The 18,067-nt window shown below is 43.2% G+C and overlaps 2 protein-coding genes across 2 annotated transcripts; both read right to left on the bottom strand.

The window, feature by feature from the left end:
* Window positions 1-8,234: 8,234 nt before the first annotated feature.
* nad6 (NADH dehydrogenase subunit 6) lies at window positions 8,235-8,888 on the bottom strand. The gene has a single exon. It carries the CDS (start codon window positions 8,886-8,888, stop codon window positions 8,235-8,237), a length of 654 nt encoding a protein of 217 aa, YP_009430468.1.
* Window positions 8,889-9,582: 694 nt separating this feature from the next.
* rps4 (ribosomal protein S4) lies at window positions 9,583-10,632 on the bottom strand. The gene is given in 1 exon segment: window positions 9,583-10,632. A coding segment is annotated over 1 exon segment (1,050 nt).
* Window positions 10,633-18,067: the final 7,435 nt, after the last annotated feature.

Raw genomic sequence — 18,067 nt, forward strand, 5'->3', positions numbered from 1 at the left:
AGCCCTTACTCAAGAGGGCTTCTCTTCCTCTTATTGTCAGAAGTCAAATGGTTAAGTCCAGTTGGGGCAACTGGGCCAGACGACATTGATAGCGGAGTTTCCGTGGTAAGGTACAAAGCTTTTTGTCTGGGTCTTGGGCAGACGTACTCAACTGGTACAAATAGAAAGGCTCGTCCAGTGAGTGATGACACTAGCGAGTAAACTGCAAAAGGGTCTTGCTTGGTATAATATAAGCGGATGACTTAGTTATAATTAGCTCAGATGTGACTTCTTTGCTCGGTTTCGGTTGCTTGACTCAATAATGGCCCTTCAAAGTCATTGACTCCATATTTAGGGAACGGTTGAACTCCTTTTTTCTTTTTCAAGCTGTCGACAGTCATGTTCTTATATTTCTTTACTGTTCCGTACTAAATTCCTTTGTTCACCAATCAACTGAAGAACCAATTAGTTGTAGCAGCACCTGCGACTGAAAAAGTAGCCCCGGAAAACATTAAAAAGAAGAGGTCTAGGGCTGGTTCCGGAAAGGGATCGAAGAGAATGTAGCTTCAAGAATGAGGCAAGGCCAGCCCTAAGTCTAAGTTGAAGTTACAGGGCTGGGAGGTATGAGTTGATCGGATGCAGGGAAGCCCGGGCAATCCGTTCCTATCAATCATTCGTCAGGAACAAGAAAGGGTACTTTGCCAATGACTGAGGAAGGTCGTCCGCTATGTCTTACCGATTCTCCGAAGACCATACCAACACTAGTGCCAAAACAAAAAAAAAAGGGGGGATTGACTTTTTCAGTATGCGTCTTGAGTTTTTCTGTTCTAATCGAGATTAGATTAGGGTGGTCAGTGTCTTTTTTAGGTCAAGGGACGGTTTTCTTTTTTTCTTCTATCTAGCTTCTTAGGAAAGTACTCTTGATTCCGATTCGGATTCTTTACCTCGTTGACCGACATTACAATAGGTGTATGGGTCAGGGAGCGACTACTTGGTTTTTACGCGTTCACTTACTATTGATAGAGAGTTTCTCGCTGACAGGCCATTCTGAGTATTGCGAGATTCCCCGTATCGAATGAAGATGCAAGAGCTAGATTCTAATACTAAAAAGGGAAAAGGCTAGCAGAAAAGATAGATTGATTCCTCGCTTCGGATGAAGCAGAGTTTACGAAGTCGAAGTTCGATCTCAAGTTGCCTGCATGCACCTATAAGACATGGAAAGGTATCCAGAAAGCACAGTAACAGCTATAGCTAGTAAGCTAGTATACACGCATTTGCCCGATTGCTTTAACAGACGCGTTACCTCCTGGTTCCCACCTGTCCTGTCCAAAAACTAAGGAACTCATCTGAAAAGTAGATTTGCTAGATCAGAACGTGAACTCAGAGAATAGGGGTATACAAGTGAACCACCTAGAATCGATCCATGGCCGCTAAACTAAAGAAAGGAGTCCTTTACCAAGTAAGCTAGGCAACCTTACCCGCCTCAACCGATCTTAGCTCGGACATGCCAACAGCCAATACTTACTCTTTTCCCTGGGACAGCTAATAAAAACTAATACGGCCCCTTCTCAAAGAGACTGCCCTTAGGACTCTATTAAGTGAAGTCATTTAACAGCGGATAGACACAAGTTATGACAACCCTCACACGAGGGCCAAAAAGAAGGCTTTCGTTAAGATAATTCGCCCATACGATAGAACAAGGAGAGCAATCAACGCTATGGCTACTTTAGGACAATTCCCGCCTTAGGGACCCCTACTGTGACAACAGCTACTACGCATCCCACATCAGATAATGCTATCGACGAAACAACCCTTTATCCAATCCAGCATATCACCATGACCTGGCACAGAACCAATCTTCACTTTTCGACATCCGTAACGAAGCGTTCTAACAGCAGTTACACAGCCCCTGAATGTCTTAGATAGCTGTAAGTGAAATAAGGCTACTAAGTAGTAACTAGGAATGCGGCTAGCTCAGCTAGTATACTTACTTGCTCGTTATAAGGGGGGAGGCTAAAGCAGGGTAGCGAAACTAGGAACGGAGTTGGCTTGTTAGAGCTAGGCTGTTGAGTGAAAGTAAAGTAAGCGAGCTAGTCATACGAGCCAGGGAGCTAGTCAGCTTGCTGTAGTTGCTACGGTAAACTGGAGTGAAACGAGTTGGCAGTAGAGACCATAGGAAGGAGCCACACCTGCGATCTTTCATCAAAGGAGCATGCGTTCTAATGAGGGAATCAAGATGCTCAACCAGAGTAGATAGGCGAACAGCAGGAAACTCAGATTGTACACTATTTACGACACTACCAAGTGTATACACCATGATAACCTCCTATGAATATAGATTCAAAGCATTTGGAAACTCTAATTTACTTTATCCTGGGAGTTTTGTTTTGATATAAACATTTTCTAAATGATTTCGGAACATTACTCATAGGAATAACCTATTTTTATATATTTTTTATAAAAAATAACAAAGGGAGATCCTATAAGAGAGCTTACAGAACAGGCACTACATTTCAAATATAACTAACAATTGGCTAAAATAAACTCATTCTTATTCTTCTCTCCTGTTCCTTCAATTTTATCCCTGTGCTCCTCTTATTATTCCTCCTGTTGAGTTGCCTTCACTTCCGTTACCTCGGTGTTTTAATGTCATTTCTCTCGCAAGAGAGTTCTGCTCTTCCCGTAGGGCTTTGAGTCTGAGCTCTGCTTCCCTGAGTGGAGTGTCTGTTGGAAGTTTTTTCCAGAACCTTATAAGGAGTTCCTTGCGCTCCTGTATAAATTTTTCTTCTTTCTCTATTTCAGAGAAAGGTTGGTGTAGTCTGAATTCTCCAGCCATTGTTTGTTTTAGAAATCTCTTTGAGCGTAAGGATTGATTTATTATCGAAAGAAGAGTTTTCTGGCAAATGGCAGTTCTTGTTGATTCTCTATTTATACTGTGGATAGTCTATTTTTTAGAGCGAGCGCGAATTGGATGATTCAACAAACAATTCATCAGTTGTTGAATCATGCCATTTTGCTGATTCAACTTTCTTCCTTCTCAGGTATATTCTAATACCACTCTTTCAGTGTTTAAAAAATGCTTCAGCTGAGGAATCATGCTATTTACATGATTCAACTTACTCTTCTCAGGAAGCTCCTAATCTCACTGGCAGTTGAATCATGTCATTTAGGTGATTGATTCCACTTACATCAGTGTATGTAATACGAATACTAACATCACAGGAAGGAAGTTTGACTATTTTGTAGGGCTGCTCTCTTCTGCGTCGACTGCTATGTGCTAAAGGCTGCGGAATAAGAGCGGTAAGGCTTTCTGGATTCAACCCATCTTTTCTGGGCCTTGAATATTAAGCCCAATCTGTGGTTTTGTCATACAATAAGATCCAATTTGTTTGGACTCGTTAGGTTTGGCCCATTACCTTGAGTTAGGCCGAACGTGTACACCTTTTGTCATGAAGATGTGATCTTATCCACCGATGGGTCCAGGCCTCATGCTTCGAGTTGTGAGGCAATCCAGAGACAAGAACGATTTGGTTCCAGAGGTCATGCTTTGTCTTTGCCAAGTTGAATAAAGCAGTTCGACTGCACGCAGGTTTGGGTTTTTAGGTGAGTTCCGTGCATCCAATCCATTTGTAGCAGAATTTCCACATATATAGGGGTAAGACTCGGATTAGAGATTATATAGAAGCACCCCCAACCCCCTTCTTTTTCCTTCCTTCGAGTAGGTCCGCTCACTGGAAAGTTAGGTCAACAGAAAGGTTCCATCCTCCAAGGAATATCGTAGAACAGCCGAAAGGCGATGACATTCCTTGTGGCAAGAGTCGACCTCTAGGGTATCGAGGAAGGTTGGAGAATATAGGTTACAGAGTTCATCAGTCCAAGTCTCAGAAGAGAGACTCCTACGCCATCCATTCTTCCAGTATGAACCAGTTAAAGAGCATACATCGTAGAAGACGGAACTAACTTTTCCCCTTTCCTTAGAGTCAAGTGGCCCAAGGGCCCCCTTTCTTTGCCCCTTGGTTCGCTAGCTGACTTGCCAGCGCTTGGATTCTCGAACTCTAAGAGCGGATTTCTGGAATTTGTTCACATCCGATTCGATGGCATCTGTCCGCTTTCTACCCTTTGCAAGCGTGCTACTGACTCGATGGACAAAGTCAAGGAACTGCTTTGCCTCGTCATTGACTTGGATCACATCATCCTGAACTTTTGATCCTATGTCGTCCAGCTTTCTTGGTGCTGTGGGTCTCAGTCTTCTAATGTCAGCTCTCTGGCAGGCCAATCGATCTCTGCTTGATTGGCCCTAACTGCATGATCGATCTGACGAAGATTCCCATGTAGATCTATGAAAAGCCGAACCAAATGGGAATCCTAGGTATAGGCAAGGGTGGGAGGGATGAGAGAGCAAGCTGGCGTGGGGGGCAAAGGCAAGAACATCCGAGCAAAGCAAGCCCGGCAGGGTATGATGAAAAGCTCTCACCAGGATTGTCTTTCCAGATCGATTGATCAACATTTCCCTCTTTGTGATAGCTGAGAAGCGTTCTAAATACTTTTCGACAAGGAGAGAGTTCCAACAAAAACGCGATCTTCTGCAACGGAAGCTAACGTGGATGTTCCACCGGCACCGGGGTTCGAAGGTCACGATCATCGGAGCAATCAACGGAGTCTTTCCTTCCGTAACGGGGGAAATCCCTTATTCTAAGGAAATCTTTTTGGTAAGAAAGCCTGTCCTAGAAGGAAGCCTGCCCGCAAGAACTCTGGTTAAGTGCCCTCCACCGCAACCGACATAACATAAAGAAAGAAGGAACCGGTCCCCATGGTCGCCTTCGTTCGTAAGGTAAAAACGAATAGACATTCTTGTCTTGGCCCAGGTGACGCACATGACCGGTCAAGAAAGTTCTTATTTTTTGATTTCGCTTTCGCTACGGCTACAGTCAAGTGGCTCCCCCTTTACAAGACTCCCTCCCACCAGAAGAAAGATTGATCGCTTTCGGTAACCCAGGGCTCCATTGCGTGTGCTCGAGGTAGAAGTTTTTTTTTAGAAAGATGTGAATGGGAAAAAATTCTGACCACCGGTAGCGAATGCTTTTGAAAAGATTTGAAGGTAGAAGGCTGTTTCCGTCTAGCTCCGGAAGCATTGTCTGAAGTAATAAGAAGAGGGAAGTGACCACTCTGAAGTTCTTTTTCTTTGATTCCAATGACCGATATCGTACAAGACGGAAGTCATGAGCGATAGCGAAGATAGGTATAGGTCTTAGATTAGAGTGCCAGTGCCCCTCGGGAAAAAGGAAACCTAGCTATTCTTTTTGTTCTTAAGTAAGTATAAGAGCAACATTTAGGAAGGATGAGAGAAGAAGTTGCTCCAGCGGTGCAAGAGTCAGCGCTGGTACTCTTTCTAGAGATTGGGATAGTGTTCAATCATCCGGTGCTCTTGCCGGTCTTGGTGGTAGGGCAGTAGGTCGCTAAGAAGCTGTTGTTGAAGCAGTGTGGCAGGGAAGATGCAATAGCCGGGAACAAGCGGAACTGGAATTCTCACTTGAAATAGCGTATTAAAAAGAGAGGTTCTCCGTGTCGAGAGAGATTTGAGATTTTCTCTTCGAATTGAATATTCTATTAAATAGAAGTAATTCATCATCATTCGGTTAGGATCAATCTAAACCAACCCATCATATTATGTATACGATTCAACATGCCAACTATTAAACAACTTATTAGAAATACAAGACAGCCAATCAGAAATGTCACGAAATCCCCCGCTCTTCGGGGGTGCCCTCAGCGTCGAGGAACATGTACTAGGGTGTATGTGCGACTCGTTTAGATCATGAGCTGGCACAAAAAAGCAAGAAAACTACTTTTACAGTATCAACGATCAGTACCGGTGAATGGGATAGGGATAGGAAAAAGAGAGATTTTCATCGTTTGTGGATCACTCGGATAAACGCAGTAATTCGCGAAAGGGGAGTATCCTATAGTTATAATAGAAGGGAAGTATTACCCTATAGTTATAGTAGATTAATACACGATCTGTACAAGAGAGAGTTGCTTCTTAACCGTAAAATACTTGCACAAATAGCTATATCAAATAGGAATTCTCTCTCTCGCCGATGCGGAAGCGAACTAACTACCTAAACGAGCAAGTAAACTTTCTTTCTTAAAGGAAGAACTGTAATCCGCTGCTTGAGTCACTGGTGTTCTGGAGCCAAGCCAAAAGCGGGATGTGTCTTTGGCTAAAGCCTGGGAATCAAGCCAGTGAGTTTCAGGGAAAAGGGACTACTTCTTCCATTCCTAACCTAATCTAGCAGTGAGACATACAACCTAAGGCAAAATATCGGGCTAACGCACAGTGAACGCTACTAAGGCTGAACCGAAAGGAAGAGCTTATATGCCACATAAACTTCTTCCATTCACAGCGGATGCGCGACTAAGAGTTAGGACTGGAAGTCAGGAATTCCCAGTGCCTGTAAGATGTAAGAGCATAGCTAGATTCCAGAGATAGTAAAGAGTTCTCATACACTATAGTAACTGCTTAACTCTAAATCCAGTGACAGCTTTCAGTCTATAGTAGCTTATATGCGCTACTAGTGAGACAGCTGATATGCCACTATTTTCTATAGAAGAAGGATGACATCAGCAGCTAAATCGTAACTCGAAGTTAACCTTGTTGGGGTTCTTTCACCGATCCTTAGGTATGGTTGACTTGACTGATTAGTCTCACGGGCCTTAGCTTAGATTGGACAAGTAAACTTCTGGGCCCAACCGAAACGAAGGAAAAGCCCTCAAAAATGAACAAAGCGAACTGAGTTGTCCCTGCTTTATCCATCTCTACTTCGCGGGACTAACCAAAGAGACGATGAACTCACACTTGCTGGTAAAGTAGTCCTCGGAGGAAAAACATATTACAGGACCGGACTGATGCTGCGGGATGTAGCAGAAAGGGGTGTAACAAAACTTGCAGCGAAAAGCACTGAAACAAGCTCCAACTCAAAGATCAGGGAGGGAAACTCTGACTCTTCTCTTACCTCGTACCTCGCCTATTAGACCTCCTATCGAGTGAAAGTCTTCGCTTGTATCCAAACCTCCTATTCAACTCTAACTGGTGCAACTTGCACCAAGCTTGGCTGTACTTAGATAGTAAATTCAATTAGGAGCACAACGTATTCTCTAGGAGATCATATACAAAATATATGGGGGAAGAAATGAGAGGGCCTAACTCTCCATAGGCCGCTTGCACTCGCTCGCCTGGCACGACAGAAGAAAGTCAAACTCGATTGAAGGCAGGCAAAAGGAGAGCAACTTCAACTAGCTCACAGAAAATCGAACATAAATAAAGGGACGCCGTTGGCTTACTCGCTTTCTTATCAATTGTATTCTCTTTTTTAGGATATTCTTTGAAGCTTGATACGCAGATGAGTAATTCAATAGATTCTATACTCGTTGACTCTTGAAAGTATGGTTTGCTCACCCTAAGTGAAGAAAAGTCGTATAGAAACAAAGGGCTTGCTTCCGCATAAGAGCATAAGATAAGAATGGTCTGGTGTCCCAGTTCATTCGGACCTGTAGTTAGCTCAGCTTGAGCAGCACTTTACAACCGAAGAGAACAACGGGAGGCGAGCCCTATTAGGATAGGATTTTGCGTGCATTCTTCCTCTTTCTCTTCTTTTTCTTATGAATCTTCTTTGGAGTGAAAACTCTCCCTAATAAAGACTCAACTCACTATTCTATTTGTACTTCCTTTATCGTGGGCTTTCGAGCGAGGAAAAAAAGGAGGGAAATTACGTGTGATGACAGGAAAACCGCTATTTCCTTGGTCTTTATTCCGCTCTCATACGAAGCTTAGGGTGAGCAAACCATACCATTCACCTTAGAGCCCCGCCTAGGAGTCTGTGGACATCCATTTACATCATTTCTTTGAAAAGCTCTCATGAGATCTCGTTGGCATGCCCTACCAAATGAAAAGGAAGTCGCAGGAGCAAGTTAAGAGTTAGAATTCCCCGACTCCGTTCCTATTTATTAGCCTTCTTTCTACTTCAACATCAACTTCGTTAGCTAACTAATTGATCCTCGCCCATCTTTGGCTGCCTGTTAGGAGGATTATGTTGGACCTATGCGATCTCGTTACAACGTTCTTTTTTTTACAGAGATTTCTGGTGAAAACTTCAATCTTGAAGCATGGGAGCTTCTTAAGATGTGCATGAACAACTGCAGGCACGACTTGTCGTCGAGACTCCTGCCCCAAATTAAGGGATTCGACGACTTGTGCACTAAAGCTCACGATGTGGATTCGAACCACTGCTTCTCCTTATTGTCGTGAGCGGGTCTGTCGTCCTCCTCATTATAGTCCTCCTAGAATCCAGAGCATTTCGTCGAAATACATCCTGTCTTTTCACCTTAGTAGTCCTATGCATAGTCAGTACTATAGCCCCAATCATGGCTACTAATAAAATAAGACTAGAAACCAAAAACCAGACGAAATAGTAGGTATAAAGTAAATTGCCCAATGTTTCCAAATTAGTCCAACTTCGTACCTTTCCGGCATAAACCGTATATCTCAGAGAGGTCGTATTTCTTTGGGTTGGTAGTAATGGAATGCTTTCATTATCTAAAATAAAGAACATCTCCCACCAAAAGATAAGTCCAATAATACCACTCACTGGTAAATAGCGCAATACTTCTTCGTGAATCTCCGCTATTTGAATATGGAACATCATAACAACGAATAGGAATGAAACGGCTATAGCTCCTATATAAACTACTGGGAAGATCATAGCGAAGAAGTCGAGACCTAACAAAAGAAGTAAACCTGAAGTGTTGCGAAAGACTGGGATGAGAAACAAAACGGAATGTACCGGATTTTTAGCACGTACAACCATCAAACCAGAGACCAAAGCAGGGCTCGACAAAACGGAAAGTATCATAGTACGTCGTCCTTCCCTGAAATGGAACTTTCATGCTGGAGCAAGAACTAGCATGAAAGTCGATCTATTACGACCAGCGCGGTTGTTCCTATTTCATTTTCTTCTTCCAAGCCCTTCTTAGAAAGCACTCACTGAGTTACTTACGGAATCTCAAATCTCTCTCGACGCCGAGAATTCTTTATGTGTCCAGGTCGATTAGAGGTTCGGCTTCCTTCTCCCCCACCTTTTAGCCTTCTGGACCCCTGAAAAAAAAAAAAAAAAGAAAGCTGAAATCAAAAAGAAAGAAGAGAAATTGGGCCATCTTTCCCGAGAGAGGCCGCCTTCTCTCAGGCCAGCAGTCTTCTACTTCTAGTCGACTGCTCTATGACGGGCTTCCCTCTTTCCTTGGCTCTGCTCGCTCGTCTACGCTCCGCCCCAGCAAGTAATAATTGAAAAACGATGTTTCCTTTCCTTACAGTCAAGTGGCTTTCCGCTCCTGCATTAAGATTGAAAACGAAAACTTGTCGTCAAAAAAAAGGCAATCAATCAGAAAAAAGAAAAAATATGGAAATAGTGAATCAAGATCTAGATGGATCCCTATCTTTATCTCTATCCACGGAGATACCTATCTATATGGAGAGAGATCTATCTATGAATCGGCCTAGACTATCCTCTATCCGGATAGATATGTCCCTATGAGCGACTACGCCGATCTTTATATGTTTTGGCCACGTCCCTTTCCGCTCCGAAGAAGAAGGTTTGGATCTTTCAATCTTATGTCGTGAGGTATGTGACCTATGTTAGGTCCATAAGATACCACAGCCTTTGGTGTTCTATGATTCACCTCCGAATAATGAGTAGGTAGTTCGATCCTTTTTATTTTGATCTTTTTAGTAAACTGATGGGGGGGTGCGGAGCAATAGGTCGAATTACTATATAAAGAAGAGTTGTAAACTATAGGACTTCTTGTTCGAGTAGGAATATTTCGGTTTTTCTCGTTCCTTCTCTTCGATAAGAATAGGGATTTGAAATGATAAAAATTCCTCTTCATTCTGTTGTGCTCAGCGAAAGAACTGCCTAAGCATACTTTTTCGGATCCAAACTTCTTTGTTCTTTCTAAGTCTTCTTCTTGCATAGAAGAACGCAACTGTTGCAAAAACCGGGATTTTAGTAGTAGGCGGCATCCCCTCTTAGTTTTGAGTAGGCGGAACCATTCTGTTTTGGTTCTTCTCCACGGGTGATCCAGGAATTTTCCTATTATTTTCTCAACTGAGATTTCGATATAGAAGGATCTCTTTATTTCTTCACCGCGGGTTCTCGCATCATTTTCTTGAAAAGATATTATATCACCGTGGGAGAGTTTAAAATGAGTAATGTTAACCATTCCATTATTCACACAAACCCTTCGATGACTTATCGGCTGCCTTGCTTGAGGAATAGTTTCACAAAAATGGAGACGAACCGGGATAACGTCCGATCTTGTTTCTGGATTGAGTAGAAAGGGGATATATGAAGTTCGTTCTCTTCCTCTGTGCATCTCTGTGATGGGTAAATCTCCATAAAAAAGGGACAACTTTCGTGTAGTTTGTGATTGGATGTAACTGTTAAGATTTTCTCTAGAATAAATCTTTCTCTTAATAGATCTCTTCTTGTTCCTCAATCTTCCGAGAATACGGCGTTGTATTATTGTAAGTTCTCTGTTCCAAACATTTCCTGAAAGTAGACGACAAGTTTTAAATCTTAATGCAGGCAAGGCATATCTCGTTGAATCAGTCTTTTTCGCCACATCGCGTATAAGGGGCAACTCTGTCTCCGCCTCTGCTGCTGGCGGGCAGATGTATAATGTACTACTTCGATCCAGCAACTTCTTAGGAGTAGGTTTTGGCTTGCCCCCCTCCTTACAGTCAAGTGGCTGAACGCCCCTTTCTTCTTATTAGTCAGATAGGTTTGGAACCCTTTCCCCTTTTAATATAATAATAAGGTAAGCTTCCAAAGCTCCTTTCTTCAGCTGGTGCGCAGGAGCGCACTTTCGTTTTCCCCCTAACCTTAACAAGGGGCTTTCATGAATAGGGATTTCCCGCCAGCAGTCTTCTCTTCCTATCACTTCACTTCGTTCTAGAAATCTGATCTCACCGGGCCGGGCGAAGGGGAAGGAAGGGATGGGTGGTCCGGGAACAACAACGAGAGAGGGCTCGTAGCCCCCCCCTCTCACTCTTCCCCACGCCTATTTGTTCACCCGAGATGCAGAACTCTTTTTTCTTTTTTTAATGAATAGATAGAGCCATGATACATTCCGAAATATTGTAAAGGTAAATAGACTCTTTTCGCCCCCTTTTCGATGTCTGCCTGAGGACCTATGTTAATGTTTTGGAAAGGGGATGTTCGCCTTTTGTAACAAATAGACCCACGATACGGACTAATATATGTTCTTACCCGCAAGCATAAGTAAGATCTATTCATAGTTGGTCAGTCCCCCACGGCAGGGCTTCTCGCTTTTCATGAATGTGTCTCCCCCTCTGCTTATGTGAGTTTTACCCGCCTTTTACTCTGCTTGCTTCTGACTCCCTATGAGCCCTTACTTTTTCGGAGGGTCGGCGGGGCATGGGAGCCTCAGCTCATGCATCGGTTTACCGAAATAACCTCTGCTCTCCCACTTCCTTCTATTCAAAAGGCGAGCAGCCCTTAAACAAAAAGGCCCTAAAAGGGTTCTTCTTTATATATTACATAAGCCCTAAAGTAGGTAGCCCCGAAAGCCGAACTCAGCAGAGTGGGTTTTGGCTTGCCCCTTTCTATCTTATTAGTCAAACCTAAACGTCCTTATTTCAAAAAACAGCGCTAACACCCTATCTATAGTAAGGGGCCTTTTCAATTGAATCTCCCACTTGATTTCGGACAGTCAAATAGAAAGACTCTTTGTTAGCTCTTCGTGCCTCCTTGACTTCTCAAACTGAACTAAGACTGTCCAACTAGAGTATAGCCGGAAGGAGCTCTTTTTGTATTGAAAGTGTTTTCAAATAGCAATCCATCGCGTCGGTAATAAGACTTAGAGTAAACGAACGATTCAAGCTCCTTACAGAAGGCAGTTCAGCTTGATAACTCGATAAGCTGTATTGACAGAGCAAAACCACTCTTTCAAAGGTGGGATCAATCCCAACCTATTCTTCTTAGCCTAACAGTCTATTCGTGGAAGTAAATTATCCAAAAAGTCTCCTTACTAGACCTAACATCCTGTCATCGCTTTCAGATACAAGGAAGTTGGACTAGTTATTAGACCAACTATCTCACGCTCTCTCTCTCAAACCCAGCCAAAGGAGCACATCTAGTTGAAAGACTCTCATTCTTATTTAGAATGGGAAGATCTTTCAGTTCGTAAAAGCTTAAGCTTAAGAGCTTTATCCATAAGTAATGAGAGGAGACTTTTAGAAAACCCTCATGCCTTCTCTGGAGACAGAGATCTTACTGCTACCTCCGAGTCTGACAATCTAGTTTTCTAGGCTTTTAGCTTTTAGAATCCCCTTTCTCTCTGATCCTTCGTGCGTTCTTTATCCTATTCCGATTCGATTTAGCTTTCTTTTAGTTGCTATATCTTTATTTTGAAGAAAGGTGGATCTATAGGGGAAAGGATAAATATATAGTATCAATAATAAGATAGTTTGATTTTCTTGTTTGCACATGTGTATTGTCTAATCTATGAGAATCAAGCTTTTCCCCTTCCGTAAGCGCATATAGGGAAGTGGGCCCTCGGCTATTGAGAGGACTCCTATTGTCTTTCTTTTATTTACTGGAGTTTCTTGTTCCCGCGCCCCCCTGGTACCGAGACCCCCGGTAATCTCTTGCAGGGCGCACAAGGCAAGGCCCTTAGTCTTACCTCATGCAGTTTCTGCTTTCTTGTTGGCTTGGCGGTGCTTTCCTTCCTCTGTGGAGAGAAGACAGAAAAAGGATGTTTCCCCGCTTTCCGTCCGTCGTGTATTCCCCCTTATGTCTTCTGTAAGAACGAGAGGGATGGGCTCCCCGCTAACACTTTTTCAGATATTCCCCCTTCCAAGGACGCTTTCTCGAGCCTTTTTCCCTCATCCCTTTTGGTTTGGGGACGACAAGTACTTCGTCTCGAGTAGGACACCGGTGATCTCTACATTCACCTATGTAATTTCTAAATCTGCTTTCAAGCAGCTCCGTTTTCTAAGGGAGAGTGGACTAAAAAAAGGAGAAGCGTCATGCGTCATGCTTTTGTAGACCAGCTAGTATACATTAAAGAAAGTGGCTTCCTCAATTAAACTAGCTTCCTCATCTTCTCTTCCCCCCAACAACTTCACTCCGGAGGAATCGCATATTCTTAAGCGAGAAGATCAGACTCTTATTATTGAATTTCCATTGTTTGCACGTAATAGCTCATTCTCTATATTTTTTTTATGCTCAATCTTTCCGTTTTCCTTTTTCAGTCTAAAAGGAAAGCGAAGTGACTATCATCGGATAGTCACGAGCGCTTAGAGGTATGAAGTTAAGCGAATCTTACTATCTGAAGGAGCTTAGCTTCTTAAAGGACTCTTAATAAAGAAAGCTTTTTTTAAGAAAGCAAGCCTTTCAAGTAGGGCTTGAAAGAAGGCAGGCGATCCGATCAGAAGATAAAGAAGATAGACGAGAAGATAAGGGGCGAAGGACTTTTTGAAATCCGATCGGTGTAAACATGATATAAATTTCTCTTTGTCCTTTCTTAAGAGACTCCGGACGCTCCTTGTCCTAAGCCCCAAGCATCCGGTTACCTTTGCGGATCTCCGCCGCCTGCTTTTGCGCTATTGTTACTTACGACGTCTCTTCTCTTACGCAATTCCTGACTAGTTGTAGTTTTTCTAAGGACCGGAATAAGAGGTTTCAGCTTTTCGGGGTATTTAACATAACGAATAATTCTTTATTGGAAAAGTCTCAAAATTGCAAACAATTTTGATCGGTATTCAACTAAGGGCCCCGTTAAGTAAGATGGGAGCCAATACAAAGCTAACAAGCTTTCTTAAACGGGAACCCTGATCTAGATACAGTAGGATCAATTGAGTTAGCAAATCTAATGTGCGTACAAGCATCCCTTTCCTTTTATTTTGGAATTTGGCACTATTTAAATAAAAAATAACCTACAATAAGGTTTTCTTCCTTAAACACTAACCCGGCCAAGACTCACCAATAAGGTAACTCCGCCCTGTGTTTTTTGGATCAAATCCGGTGACAATTCTCCACTCATGTCCTTCCAGAGCTGGGTAAGTGATCTTCAAGGGCATCTCCCCGATCCATTCTTCCCAGCGCCCCTCAATCAAATCCATAACTGCTGTTGCTTGTGCAGGAGTAACTAGAGAACTTCAAATTGCAATAAAAAAGTTGTCAACTAAGAAAGACCGGAAGTCCATGCGAGCCGGGCTGATATTAACCAAAAAGATACCCTCCTCAAAAGGGCCTGAAATCAAAGACCCAGTCAGGGATAGAGTTGAGAATGACATTAAAATTGAACAACTGTGTAGGAGTACTAATAAGTTTTGTAAGGGTATAGTTTATTTAATTGAGTGAAATTAGGCCAGTAGTCTTTCTGAATGTGATAGCTGAGAACTGTGATTCTTCGCTCGATCAATTCTTGCCATCACGCTCTGGCTTTAGCATCTGCCGAGCACATCTAAGCGAAAAATAGAAAAAAGTGCCTGGATTTCAATTGGATACCCTTTTTCTCTGTTCCAGGTACAAGTCAAGTTGAATTTACAAAAAAAAATTCAGTGTTAGAAGTATTCAAATCCATAAATTCACTACGAAACAAGGCCGGAACCAATTTGAGACTTTGGAAAACTTCAAATAGTAAACTGAAACTATCAATCATATTAATATTACATCTATCTCCACATAGAAGTGTTGGAAAAGAAAGCTATCTGAGAGGCAGAGGTTGACTATAAACTTCATCTCTCTCTGGACCTCAGGGAGTTTTTCCAGAGCTGAATTGCGCGTGCACTTCTGCCAGAGCAGAATCACGTGTGTACTTGGTGTATAACCTCAGCAGTATCTTCCATCAGAACCCAAAATCGGCAACGAATATGTCCTTTAGACTTTGCTAGAAATGGCCGAACACTAAAAAATCGGTGGAAAACCAGCTTAAGCTGGTTGTACTTTGAAGTTCGTTCAATTCACACAGGCAGGGTGATTGAGGTGCGTGCTTCAACATCTAAGTTTCACACAAGGAACCTCCTGCTCTTAAGGATAAACTACGATATTTGATGGACTGGCAGGTCAGCCACGTAATTTATCCCTCAAGCTGAACGAACTTGACCTGCTCCTTTAGTTTAGGGCTATAGAGTTTACTTGCTTCTCACTAACGGCAGAATCATGAGCTTCATCACTCGACTCTAAACCAAATTAAAAACACTCGGCTATAGGATGACAATCCTTCACTCCGGAAGGGTAGGTTCCATACCGACAAGACCTCCTATCCCAGAATCCGCTCATTTCACACCAACTAAAGCGGAACTTAATCACCAAGGTAGAGTTGTATAAAGCCCTAATGTAACTGAACGAAGTGGAAAACCCGCAATACGAGAGCAAAAACCTTCTGTGTGTAAGAAGAAAAGCTTAATCGAGTTAGGTAGGATGTAGATCGAGCGCAATAAGCTACAGGAGTGATTATTTCGCTTTGGAAGGAAAAAAGCATGTCAAATAAGGTCCTCACTCAGCTCTCAGGCTGTCTGGGAATAGCTCCACCAGACATAGAAGAAAGGAGTGTAGGATTGGTAAGCTTTGCCGGAAAGAAGCTATTCGACAAATTCAGGAGGCTACTACCGGCGAAGCCCGCTTGCTTCGGAGCGTGCTATTGCGTGAAGCGGAAAGGGACAGCGGAAGACCACACCAGACAGGGAAAACGAGGATTAGATATTTCGTCAACCACCACTTGAGCGCGATTCGCTTATCTGTTGAAAAGTACCATCCAGACAGTAAACCTTTAGGGCATATGACTAGTAAGGTAAATCAACCTATCGTATCGACGAGATGCAACAAGAAGAAAATTAACAGACTATGAAAAAGAATTTCTTCTCATTTACGCTTGTCTCAATCATGGGCGGTTGAAAAGAGTTCTTCCGATCCGATCATTGCGTAAGCCGAGAGTTCAATAGATGAGGAGCCGGATGACATTTTTAGTCAATACCAAAAGCGTAAATGAGTTAGGAGCGAAGAGTGAAGACCAGGAAATTTCCTTCTTAATAGAGTAAGGGCAAAGGAAAGTCTTCCGATCTTTGATCCCCCGATTCAGGAGCGATTGAAGCGAATACAATAAAAGAATGCAAGGAAGGGTTCCCCCAGGAAAGGCATCTCGACTGCTTCCAAAATCAGGTCATCGACCAGTAATGCGACTTGTAGAAGACTCCCTCCCTATACCTAGCGGAGTTGGCACTAATAAGGAGAGCAGAAAGCAGCTACCGGCCATCAAAAGATCCACGACTTTAAGATCCGCATGCAAGGGAAGATCCGCTTATTCTTTGAGATGACAAAGCTCCCCACTAGACGCAAATTGCCGAATCAACACCAGGCAGTATAGGAGTGCTTTCTCTGATCGGCGTTCCCCAGACCAGAACTGAAAGGACATACCAGCCCCCGAAGGATTATCGGGCATTCCTTCATGTCGGGAGGAGGAGAAGAAGAAGATAAGGACTGCTTTCTTTCTTCCATTCCACTCTTGCTCCAATCCCAATAGGATAAATAGAGCTAGCACTTGCTATAAGGGCTTCTGACTATAGGCGCTGGAGTCAGCCTGTCTGAGTATGTAAACTATGTGGTGGATACGATAACAAATAAGCCTTCTACATCAGCCAATTCTTCTTCCATGAGGGACTTCAATGAAGCAACATTTTTGGATTTCCCGTTCATCGTATCGACCGACCCAGACCCCGTACCTGTCCCCGATGAAAGTCAGGATGAAACCTGCTTTCATTCAAAACCAACTCACTCTAAGGAAAGGAGAGCTTTGCGAAAGTTTAAAAAGGAATTGAGTGAGCTCTCGCCTAAGAGAAGAGTTTAATAAAGCGGAGAGGGATTTTCCGACAACAAAAAAGCTTTTCTCCCCAACCGAGGTGATAGACCACCTTATGGCCGATGTGATTACCAGCCAAAGGGCAAAAAGACGGGGTTGAATGCGACTCTACCAATACCAATCTCCTCTGGAGCAAGGAAAAGCAACTCTGCCTGGTATCGGTAACGATTAACATATTCTTTTTTTTGAGAGAGGGGAACCCTTACTTAAGAACAGAGAGTGGCCGAGCAAAAAAGCAAGGCAAGGGATAAAGGAGAAGTACCCGGCCCCACGCAAACGTGGACTCCCATGGCTTTCTTGGAAAAGAGGCGAGTATCCCTCTCTTTCAATTGAGCTGATCACCTCCCTTCGCTAGTTAGAGTTGTGCTCTTCCTGAGCAGCTTGCGTGCGCTGTTGGCGGAGCTACTTCTTCTTACTGGATGCCCGGTGCCCACCAAAGCACAGACTCTACTCACCCACTACTGGACTAGTCTACGGGCTGGTGAGACTATTCCACTACAGATTGATGGACTTACTAATTTGCTGACTGATTCAAGGAGTTAAGACTGGCGGTTCGGTGATCGAGCGAAGGCTTGGTTCCTCCCTCGCTGTACCGAGGGAAGCCTTTCCCACTTCATCTCTTATATATATATTATTATTATATAATGTAGATGATGATTGATTGAAGATTTCCTTTCTACAATAAGCCTACGAGATGAATTGGACCTCAGCCCGAAGAGCGCTTCCCTGGCGCTGGCGGAGAGATTGAAAGAACGGAACTCCAGCGCACTGATTGAGCTAGCTAGAAGCAGGAACTCCTATTTAAGTAAGGCCAGCTGTAAACAAAGAAAACAAGAGATTCGTGGTTGTACCGATACCAGTTGACAGCAATTGGCCAGTTTCCTACAGTTGACCGATTGATCCATAAGAGCGGTAAGAGATGATATTTACAAGGACGGGAAGCGGTATCGAACAAGAAGAGCTGGAAGCGAAGCACCCTTTGAAAAGCTTCTATCTGACAGGAGGAAGTACTCAACTAGTGAATGAAAGGAAAGATGACGCCCAGGCGAAGTCAACTTATTCAAGAGTCCTCTTTAATTCAGGTAACTAATTAAGCGCATCTATCTACCAGCAAAGACAGGTTAGAATGGTAATCTATGCTAGGAGTGCCCCT

The sequence above is a fragment of the mitochondrial genome of Solanum lycopersicum (assembly GCF_036512215.1).
Source record: "Solanum lycopersicum bio-material TGRC:LA1421 mitochondrion, complete genome".
In the NCBI taxonomy this organism is placed as follows: domain Eukaryota; kingdom Viridiplantae; phylum Streptophyta; class Magnoliopsida; order Solanales; family Solanaceae; genus Solanum; species Solanum lycopersicum.